The sequence below is a fragment of the Microcaecilia unicolor genome, chromosome 3 (genome assembly GCF_901765095.1).
Source record: "Microcaecilia unicolor chromosome 3, aMicUni1.1, whole genome shotgun sequence".
In the NCBI taxonomy this organism is placed as follows: domain Eukaryota; kingdom Metazoa; phylum Chordata; class Amphibia; order Gymnophiona; family Siphonopidae; genus Microcaecilia; species Microcaecilia unicolor.
Genome location: NC_044033.1, coordinates 264730630 through 264741844, shown reverse-complemented (window position 1 = coordinate 264741844; position 11215 = coordinate 264730630). Strand labels below are relative to the sequence as shown.

The 11215-nt window shown below is 42.6% G+C and overlaps 1 protein-coding gene across 1 annotated transcript in view; it reads right to left on the bottom strand.

Annotated features, from left to right (window-relative positions):
* Window positions 1-295: 295 nt before the first annotated feature.
* Window positions 296-11215, bottom strand: part of GINM1 (glycoprotein integral membrane 1) — a 92387-nt gene continuing 81467 nt past the window's right edge. Inside the window, exon 8 of the mRNA XM_030198053.1 lies at window positions 296-897. Coding sequence (XP_030053913.1) covers window positions 762-897 — 136 coding nt within the window. The 3' untranslated portion in view covers window positions 296-761. The remainder of the gene's footprint in view (window positions 898-11215) is intronic.

Genomic DNA, 11215 nt, shown 5'->3' with positions numbered 1-11215 from the left:
CTCACTGACTCTAAATAACTGCATGGGTTTGAGGAAGATGTGGTATTCCTGATAGCAGAAAAGAATTTTTGAAGCAGGAAACAAGATAGTTATATTCTTATTTTGTTCTTGTTGTTTTAATTGCAAACTAGGCCTGTTACCTACCACTGTGACACAGGTATACCACAAAGTGGCTTCAGGAACCACTCTTCACCAAAGGCAAGTGATTATGGAAATAAGTGGAAAATAAGATTAATGGGTACATTAAAAACAGCTCATTTATAGTCCTGTTTTTACTTAAAAAAAAAAAAAGTACTGCTGTCCAAACCATAAATTTAATTTTTAACATAAAAAGTTCATACAAAAGGCACATTGTATCCTTAAAACAGATTACAAATTCTTTAAAAGTGCTTAAACACCCCAGAATAAAGTTACAAGAATCCACATAAATACTGTAGTTATGATAGCTATGCTTCTTTTGGATATTGTATTTTTTGGATCCTGGGATGTGATCATCTGGGGAGGTCATTTTGATTTCATACTTTATGCGTAGAAAAATTGCATCAATAAATGTCTCTGCAAACAAATCTGAAACCTTGCATTTATGCACAATAACATTTCCATAGCAACTGTCACACTGATTTTTCCCACTCTTAAAAGATGAGGGAAGGTCAGCAGTTGGAAACTGACTCCATTCACGCACTGTATGGACATGTTTCCATTGTGCATTGGGAAGTAAAGAGGCTGGAAAGTCTGAGCTTCAGTTGCAGACAGAAGAAAGATCACTTTGCCAAAAATTTAGTATTCAGAGTAGACAGTTTCACTTGTGCACTTTCCACACTTTTCTCTGAAACCTCAAGACATAAAGGAGCAATGAGATCTGGTACAGTGTAAACATCACCAATGGGGAGAACATTCCTGCAACAGAAAGAAGTGCATTATTAACATTTCTCCTTAGTATGGTGGTATTTAAGACATTTTATAGCAATGTACTGCAAATTGGATACTCTCCTCTTAGACAAATACTTTTAATATTTTGCCTTTTTAAATAGGCATGTTAGACTTAGCTGCATGTGTAATGGGACTTATTTAAACACGCTGTTTGTCAAACTTAAACAATGCATTGTCATTTTTTGCACCGTACACAGAAGAGCAGCACAGCAATACAGTGGAGAAAGCGCAAACAGAAGAAAACTGGTGCCAGCAATCCTTTATTATAGTTCTAGATGACATGACATGGGCCATGTTTCGGCAATAATTTCTGCATCAGGCGCCTTTGGATACTTGAAGCTCAGAGATCCAAAACTGGCATATAATGTTCAGTTAAATACAAGGGCAATTATGACCCAAAGGTTTATATGTGGCATAAAGTCAAACTGCACATGCAGTTCATATTTGATGGCAGCAACCTCCTTCCTTAAAGTTGGAAAAATGTGTAATAAAGGATTGCTGGCACCAATTTATTGAGGCATGACCTTTGCAGAACCATGTTAGGGAAAGGGAACTCAACAACTGTACAGGAAAATGTTAGAAAACCCTTGATCTCATTGGCAAGGAAGGGTACAATATATGCTTTAGTATATGCCATAACTTCAGCTACTCCCTTTTTCAGATGCACCTCCTGACTAAGACATACGTATGTTGGTCCACAACAGCTCATGCCTGTATACATTTGCTAGTCTATCAGGTAGCACCAGCGTCATTGATTTTGCTGCTACAAATTAAGCTACACTTTTGGAAGTTTTCATCTTTATGTTAAATTCTTCCCTAACGGCTATATAAAACAATGAAATCAACTTTAATTTAGAAAGGGGACTAAACTGCTCCAGTTTTTCTTGGAACTTCTGTCTGAAAATGATTTTGTGTTGCTTCAATATTTTTTTTTTTGATTCAAGATTAAATTATTTTTGCCATAAAATTCCAATTCATAATAAGAAAAAGTTGCAAACACCTTCTTATTCAGAAAAGAAAGTATAAAAACATAAAATATATGAAGACAAAAATGTTTAAGCAGGTACAGAATACAGACTCTATTTTAACAGCATGTGTAACTCTAGTTTTGTTACATATATTGTTATATGTCCATGCAAATTAATATATATTGGCAAAACTAAGACAATGATAAGGACGAGAATTGTGGAGCATAGGAGTTGTATCAACAGGCAAGTTAGATTTATTTATTTTGACATTTATACCCAACATTATCCTGATCGTACTCAAGTTCAATGTGGCTAATAGTAAATAAACAACGGACAAGGTTTACAAAGCCACAAACAAAATATCAAATATAGAGCACTGATGGCCAGTTGCAATCTAAGATACTCCATCAACAGACAGAAACTCTCAAAGTGGAGAGTTTTCAGTCTTTTGTGAAATACCAAGTAATCAGGCTAATCCTTGATTGCTGACTTTAGATACCAGGGTTCTAAGTGGTGGGATTCACTGCCAATGGCAGAGTAAACTGACTTATAATGCACTCTCTTCCAGTCTGGAAGTACAAGGTAGTCCCTAGAACCAGAGCTCCACTGTTAGAACACTGGATTGAGAAACAGCATACAATCAATAATCTTCAGTTCACTGTCTTTAGAAAACTTAGACAAAGTTGGAGAGTTTACTATGAGGGGCATAATCGAATGGCACTGGCGAAATAGATTGCCGGCGCCGCAAACAGCTGGCTGAACCGTATTATCGAAAAAGATGGCCGGCCATCTTTTCTTTTTGATAATACGGTTTGGCCCGGCCAAATGCCAGAGTTCGCCGGGTTTGAGATGGCCGGTTTTGTTTTTCTGCGATAATGGAAAAAAATACTGGCGATTTAAAACTCGGCGAAATCCAAGACATTTGGTTGTGGGAGGGGCCAGCATCTGTAGTGCACTGGTCCCCCTGACGTGCCAGGACACCAACCGGGCACCCTAGGGGGCACTTTTAAAAATAAAAAAATATACAAGTACCTCCCAGGTGCATAGCTCCCTTACCTTGGGTGCTGAGCCCCCCCAAATCCCCCTCCCCACAACTCTACACCATTACCATAGCCCTTATGGGTGAAGGGGGGCACCTACATGTGGGTACAGTGGGTTTTGGGGGGGGGGGTTTGGAGGGCTCAACACTTTGTGTAACAGGTGGGGGGGATGGGCCTGGGTCTGCCTGCCTGAAAGCCACTGCAACCACCAATAACTGTTCCAGGGACCTGCATACTACTGTCAGGGAGCTGGGTATGACATTTGAGGCTGGCATTCAGGCTGGCAAAAAAGGTTTTTCTTTTTTTTAGTGTGGAAGGGGGTTGGTGACCACTGGGGGAGTACAGGGAGGTCATCCCCCATTCCCTCCGGTGGTCATCTGGTGAGGTGGGGCACCTTTTTGAGGTTTGGTCATGAAAATAAAAGGACCAAGTAAACCCGTTGAAATACTGATTAACGCCGTTTTTTCCCCCATTATCCGCGAAAGCCGGCCATCTGGTAGCCACGCCCATGCCCCGCCTTCACTAAACCGCCAACACACCCCCTTGAACTTTCGCCAGCTCGGCAACAGGAAAGCGGCGGTGTCAAAAACGCACCTTTCGATTATACCAATTTCGCCACTTTTGAGAGATCGCCGGCCATCTCCCGATTTATGTCGGAAAATGGCCGGCGATCACTTTCGAAAATAAGCCTGTATGTTACTGTGACAGGTGGTGATCTTAATAGAGCCCTGTTGCAGTTGAAACAGAGGTTGATTTATGAGCTAAACAGCATAATTCCACTGGGCTTAAAATCAGGCGGTTGAAGTAATTCATCTTTTGTGAACACAAATGTTGTTATATAGTATTCTCCTTTTCTTTGGTACTGTACTTCTTATCTTATATTGATGTCTCAGATTCAGATATAGCAAGGTTGTATATCATACATATGAAGTACTGCACAAAGCCTCCTATTTTTTATTTGTTATTTGTGACATTCATATTTGGTGGATCAATGATATATACTTTTTATAATTAGGATTTTTTCATATTCCTCATTTTCATTTTTTAATATCACAATTATTTAGTGGTCTTCTGGCGTATCTACTGCTAAATATAGCATATGCTTTTACATTCATTTTGTTTGGATTTAGCGTCTGTTTTCCGCTGGAGAAATTTCCTTATTTCGTACTTCATCTACAACTATTGGTTGTTTTGTTAATCATTTAGGGGTCCTTTTACTAAGCCGTGGTAAAAAGTGGCCTGCGGTAGTGTGGGCCCATTTTTTTACTGCGCCTGGGGAAAAAGGCTTTTTTCAATGGGGGCAGTAAATGGCCATGCGCTAGAATTAAAGGTAGCACATGGCTATTTACTGCCTGAGCCCTTACCACCACCCACTGATGCAGCGGTAAAGGCTCATGTGCTACACATGCGGTACTCATGCAGCGCGCACCAATGTGGCTGCGCTGCCGATTCCTGTCGAGATTGCCCCCCACAGTAGAAAACAGAAAAATATTTTCTACTGTGGGAAATGGTGCACGCCAACCTCGACATTGCCGCCGGATGGGTGCGCTACCCAGGTGGTAGCCCTAACACAGCTTTGTAAAAGAGCCCCTTACAGCTTTCAACTTGTGACATCACATATTACATATTTATGAACGTATACGTCTATAAATGGCGTTTTTTTGAAACTGGGCAGTGTTTGCCGACTTGATTGTGGACATCTGACTTTCTTTGCTGACTCGCTAAGGTAGAATTACTTATATAATTTAAAGGGTTTATTTTATAAGATATATTCTTAAATTAATTACATTTTGTGCCTGATGCTGTAATGAATAGAAGGGCTCTGCCTTTATATATTTTTTGGTGGGATATTTATTATAGCGGTATCTCGTGTTCTTTAAGGAGAGACGTGATAGTATTAGTATGGTATAGTTACAAATGATTTTCTTTTTTAGAATCACATTAATGTTATATATATATATATATATATATATATATATATATATAGTGATACTATGTTGGGTGTATCATAATAGTGGCCTATCCTTAAAGGTATAAGCATGGTTTGTTTCTTTTTAATTCATGATGTCACATAACTCCATATTCATGAGTGTAAATGGCAGGTCTTTGAAACTTGGCGGGGTTTGCCGACTTGACTGCTGACGTTCTTTTGACCTCCTTTATTAATTATAGAAGCATGTAAAGTTAAGATGGGATTATTTTATAGGATGTCATATTTCAAGAGGGTTATTTTAGAGAAAATTCTGTGCCAGAAATTATTATGGTGAGAAGGGTTCTTTCTTTTTTTTCATTTACATATATAAAAGTAGCAATGTGTGTCTATTATGGAAGAGGTATGCTAGCATAATAACGACACATTTATAAGCTCATACTTAGTTCATTTTTACATAATATATAGAGATGTTATCTGTGCAATCTATCAGCTTTCTGGAATTTTAAAGCAAGAGATATGCTAGCACAAGTTCATTTTGTTTATACACTGCTCATTTTTTAGCATGTGTATAGCGATATCAATATGGGTATTTTTTTAATGTAGTCTTAGTTCAGTGTTTTAGATATAACATATTGGATGCTTATATTAGCTTCATTATGTATTTTAAGTTTTCAGAATTATGTTCATCTCATTACATACGGTTTTCTTTTTTAGCTTTTAAAGTTTTGATATTCTATTATCCGTATCTATGAAAACTTTGCTGGCTTATAAGGTACATTTGTTTTTTGTACACACAAATATTTTATTCTTTTTTTATCACTACTACTACTTAACATTTCTAGAGCGCTACTAGGGTTACGCAGCGCTGTACAGTTTAACACTGTATATGTTTTATTATTATACTAGTAAAAAAAGGCCCGTTTCTGTTAGAAATGAAACGGGCGCTAGCAAGGTTGTCCTTGGAGTGTATGTTTCAGAAAGAGCGTGTGTGAGAGATGGAGCGTGTGTGTCAGAGAGAGAATGTGAGAGAGAGAGAGACAGAGTGTATGTGTTTGTGCGAGAGAGAGAGTGTGAGAGACAGTGTTTCTGTGTGACACTGTGAGAGAGAGGGACAAAGACAATGAGTGTGTGAGTGAGAGTGTATGTGGCAGACAGAGAATGAGTGATTGCGTGTGTGGTGTGAGGAACCCCCTCCCTCTCCCCTGCCCCCTTGCAGCCAGGCATGTGCAGTGACCCTCCTCTCCCCGTGTTCCCCCTGCAGCCACCCATGCCCATCAACCCTCCTCTCCCCCTGCTGCGTCCTTCCTGTCTCCCCTGCTCCCCCTGCAGCCACCCATGTGGTCTCAGCCCCCCCCCCCCCAGCATCCCTCCTGTCCCCTGCAGGCACGCATGTGCAGCATCCCTCCTCTCTCCCCTGTCCCCCCTGCAGCCAGCCATGTCCAGCGACCCTTCTGTCCCCCTGCCCCCCCTGCAGCTACCCATGTCCATCGACCCTCCTCTCCTGTGCAGTCACCCATGTCTGAGGACACTCCTCTCCTTTTTCCCTGTTCCTCCCCTGTGGCCAGCCATGTCCATCGACCCACCTGTCCCCCCTGATGACCACCAACCCTTCTGTCCCCCTGCCTGCCCTGCAGTGTCTGTCCCGTATCCCCTGTCCCCCTTGCAGGCACCCATGTGGTGTGTGGAGCCCCATCCCTATCTCCCTGTTCCCTGCCCCCCCTGCAGCCACCCATGTGCAGCGACCCTCCCCTTCCCCTGCTTCCTTCCAGCCACCCATGTCCAGCGAGACCCCCCCTTCGCGCATCACCTGACCCCCCCCCCCACCGTGGCACATCACCAAGCCCCCCCCCATCAACCCCCTCGCCACCCGCAACCGCTAATACAAACTGTGTCCGGCGGCTGCTGCTTCTGCTATTCAGCAGCAGCAGCCCGTACATAAGAAAAAAAAAATCCTCCTAAAACGCACCTCTGTTGAGAAGCATCTCACATTGGCTGAAGTCTCAGCATGCGTTTCTCCGGGGTCTTCCGGCAGGGGCACTGATGTTGAGGGGAGAGGAGGAGCGGCTGCAGAGACGTCAGCCAATGTGAGACGGTTCTCCACGGAGGTGCGTTTTAGGAGGTTGTTTTTTTGTTTGTTTTCTTTATGTACGGGCTGCTGCTGCTGAATAGAAGCAGCAGCAGCCGCCGGACAGAGTTTGTATTAGCGGTCGCGGGTGGCGAGGCGGTCGATGTGGGGGGGGGGGGGGGGGGCTTGGTGAAGCGGCGGGGGAGGGGTTGGGTGATGCGGCGAGGAGGGAAGGGGGTAGGGGCTTTCTGATGCACCGTTGCACGGGTTGTTGTGGCGATGCGGCGGGGGGCACTTAGAGGTGCACCGTCGAGGCTGTTTGTGTGTGTGTGTTTGTGTTTCTGTGTGTGCGTTTGTGTGTTTGCATGTGTGTGTGTGGGTTTGTGTATGTGTGTGTATTTGCTTGTGTGTGTGTGTTGTGTGTGTGTTTATGTTTGTGTGTGGGCGTTTGTGTGTGTGTATGTGTGTGTGTTTGCATGTGGGGGGGGGAGGGGGTTGCGGGTGGCTTTTGTGGTCATGTGGTTGGGGAGTTTGCCAGCAGTCTGTAGCAATTCCTAGGCAGGGGGAGGAGTACAGAAACACTCCCCTTGCCTGGGTCGTTGTTTGTTGGAGGGGGTTGCCAGTTGGTAGGGGTGCCTTTATGGATCCCTTTACTCTCTGTGTTCCGCCCTCAAGGGCGGGGCAGAGAGACATGGTGAGTTGGATGACTTCACCACCATGAACTTACGAACTGTTTAGGAATTTTGCAGATGGCTTCAGCAGATTGTCTTCAGAATGTTGAGGCAGCGTTTTATGTACAGATGGGGCGTGGCTGAGGGCGGGTCTATGAGTGAGGGTGACTGGTCCTAGCCTATGAAGACTACAGGATTTTTGTGCTTCTCTGCCTTGGAGTGAGCTTCAGAACGTTCAAGGTGGGATTTATTAATATAGATATATATCACTTGTTATATTTTTTATCTGTTTCTTTTTCATTTTTAAGTTAATATTAATGAGATTGTTGCTGTATTGTTTTTTAATTAGTTTTATTTTTTAATGTTTAAGAACCCCTGACAAAGGCTTTGAGTGCTTAAACACGGCATGTGTTGGGTTCAGTTTGTCAGCACTGCTATATATTGGATAATAACGTTTCTTTGATCACCTTGAAGATTGTGGTTGGCTACTTCCACTCCTATAGATTTTTTTTTTTTTTTTGCATATTATCATGCCAGGAATGAATCTCACTCCTAAGCCAGGGTATGTGGAGTATGATCTAAGTCTCTCAAATTTATTGCTAACACTGGAGTTCATAATGTAACATGTATGAGCAACCTATTCAAATGTGTTTGGAAATTCTTTTTTGATCGTCTGTGGCACCCAAAATGATGCACAATAGTTTTGCATCTTTCTGCAATATTTTCTTGGTCTCAATTTGGAGAGACAGACTACTCAAAAACTAAGTAATTGCTTGGGACTGACATCTCAATGATTAATACCATCCTAGTGCCTTAGTACTTGAGGATCTTCTCCCTCTTCATACAATTCACAGAAATAATCACTTGGGACTGACACCTCTATGATTAATGCCATCCTAGTGTTTTTATCACCATGTCTGGGTTTTCTTGCATTCAACTTTTTATTTGTTGTCTGTGTCTCTCTCTGAGCTGGAGGGGAGAGAGGAAGAACAGTGTAAATGAAGTATTACCCAAACCAAGGCTTCCCAAACTGTGGGTCATGACCCCAAATGAAAAATCATAAAACTTGCATTTGAGGCTCACAACAGCTTATGGAATACATGGACAAGTTCTCAATATTACACAACTCACAGGATTCCGCCCCCCACCATAGTACTGAAACTGTCCTAGTCACTCTCCTGGCCAAATTCAAGCAAGAAATAGCCACAGGTAAAAAGTATACTTCTCCTCCAATTTGACATGTTGAGCTTATTTGACATGGTTAACCACTGGTAGCACGATAGAAATTTGTAGTAGTAGTAATAAGACTCCTTGGCCACTTCGGGATGGATGGAAATGTACTTAACAGGATAAAGGGTTTTCTAACCACTAGAACTTACCAAGTAAAATCAAACTCAAATATATCACGACCGTGGAAAGCTACCTGTGGAGTACCCCAAGGATCACCATTATCACCAATACTCTTCAACATGATGATCCCACTGGCAAAGTCCCTATCTAACCGAGGCCTCAACCCGTTCATCTATACAGATGATGTTACAATCTACATTCCCTTCAGTCATGACTTGACAGAAATCACCAATGAAATCAATGACGGCCTGAGCATCATGGACTCCTTGGCAAATTCATTCCAACTGAACACTGAAAAAACACACTGCCTCATCTCAATGTAAGTACAAACCCACAACCATAAACACCCCAGAACACACCCTCCCTACCTCAGACAGCCTAAAAATACTCGGCGTCATAATCGACTGCAACCTTATCCTTCAGAGCCAAGTAAACTCCGTAATAAAGAAAATGTTCTATTCAATGTGGAAACTTAAATGAATAAAACCTTTCTTCCTGAGGGAAATTTTTCGAAACATAATACAATCAATGGTCCTAAGCCATGCAGATTACTGCAACAGAATCTATGCGGGATGTAAAGAACAACTCGCAAAAAAACTCCAGACCGCCCAAAACACAGCTGCCAGGCTGATATTTGGTAAAACACGCTTTGAAAGTGCTAAACCCCTCTGAGAAAAGCTACACTGGCTCCCAATCAAAGAATGGATCATCTTCAAAATTTGCACCTTGGGACACAAAATTATCTACGGCGTAGTCCCAGGATACATGACAGACCTCATAGATCTACCAATCAGAAACAGAATCGGATCATCATGATCATACCTAAACTTACATTACCCAACTTGCAAAGGACTTAAATACAAAACAACTTAAGCATCCAGCTTCTCCTACATAAGCGAAACTATGGAATGGACTCCCAAAAGTTGTGAAAAAAATCCATGACCATCTAAACTTCAGGAAATCACTAAAAACCACCCTCTTCAAAAAGGCTTACCCCACCGATCCAGCGTAAATCCCCACACCCAGCAACACAACATAACCAATGATCGTACTGGCCAATATACAATCTTCATTCCCTTCGACCCTCATGGTGCCTGATACACACCTACCTCACTCGACCACAATATAACCTTGTATTTGTTATCAACCGACTGGTGAACGCCTTACGGTACTATGTAAGCCACATTGAGCCTGCAAATAGGTGGGAAAATGTGGGGTACAAATGTAACAAAAAACATCCTGCGGAGTCCAGTGCTATAATTAAGTCTGTCTGGGGGCTCCATGGAAGGCAGGGAATGACTAACAGCAACTGCTGCAACTCTGGAAGAAGGCTGGGGGCAGCAGAACAGATTGGTCATGTGCTTTCTATGGCTGCACTAATGTCACAGCCACAGAAAGTTTAAGCATTGCAAATACTGTTGTTTTGAAGTCTATTCAAAGGTGAAATTTATTCTTACCTGCTAATTTCTTCTCCTCGAGTCCTGCTAGACCAGTCCAGGTGAGTAGGTGATGGAGGCAGAGAATGCAGTTCTCAGTAATGTCATCACAAATATCAGGAGCACTGCAACCCTGAACTTGCCAGTATATTATTCTCAAAGTATATCTGAAAAACCTGAACACATTAAGTTCTCAACCAAAATTCATGCTCACCCCTAGGAAAGCACTGATTATTCAACACCGGAGGAAATGGAGAAAAAAAGCAAAAACTTAGTCTTCTCAGGTGGGCTGGTCTTGCAGGACACCTGGAAAGAAAATTATCAGGTAAGAACAAATTTTACCTTTCTTGTACTACTCAACCAGTCCAGATGTGTGGGATGTACTACCCAAACCAAAACAATAAAATCCCTGGTGTGAGGAAGACAAGGCCCCTATGCACCCTGTCTCTAAGGTATCATTCCTCTCACCCCAAACATGTGATACCTAAGTGTGTGTGTGGGGGGGGGGGGGGGGGGGGGGGGGAGAGATATCACTGACCAAGTTGATGTCCAGCCTATAGCCTCACACTTCTCCATTTTAGTCCTTTCTGAGGACGCTGTCCTAACTAATATGGAGAGGGGGCTGAAGAACTCACTGCCTAGCCTCCCTAGGCAGGACTCATATGCTTACCACCACCTCAGGGCATTGGACATTGGTCCTGTTGTACTCTCCATCAGGCAGAACAAAATGCAAACACGGGAATCCCCATCCCAAAGTACCAGGGTTACTACAAGATGGAAGAAGACATAAGGAGCTAGAAGGAGCCTACTTGTCCCTTACTA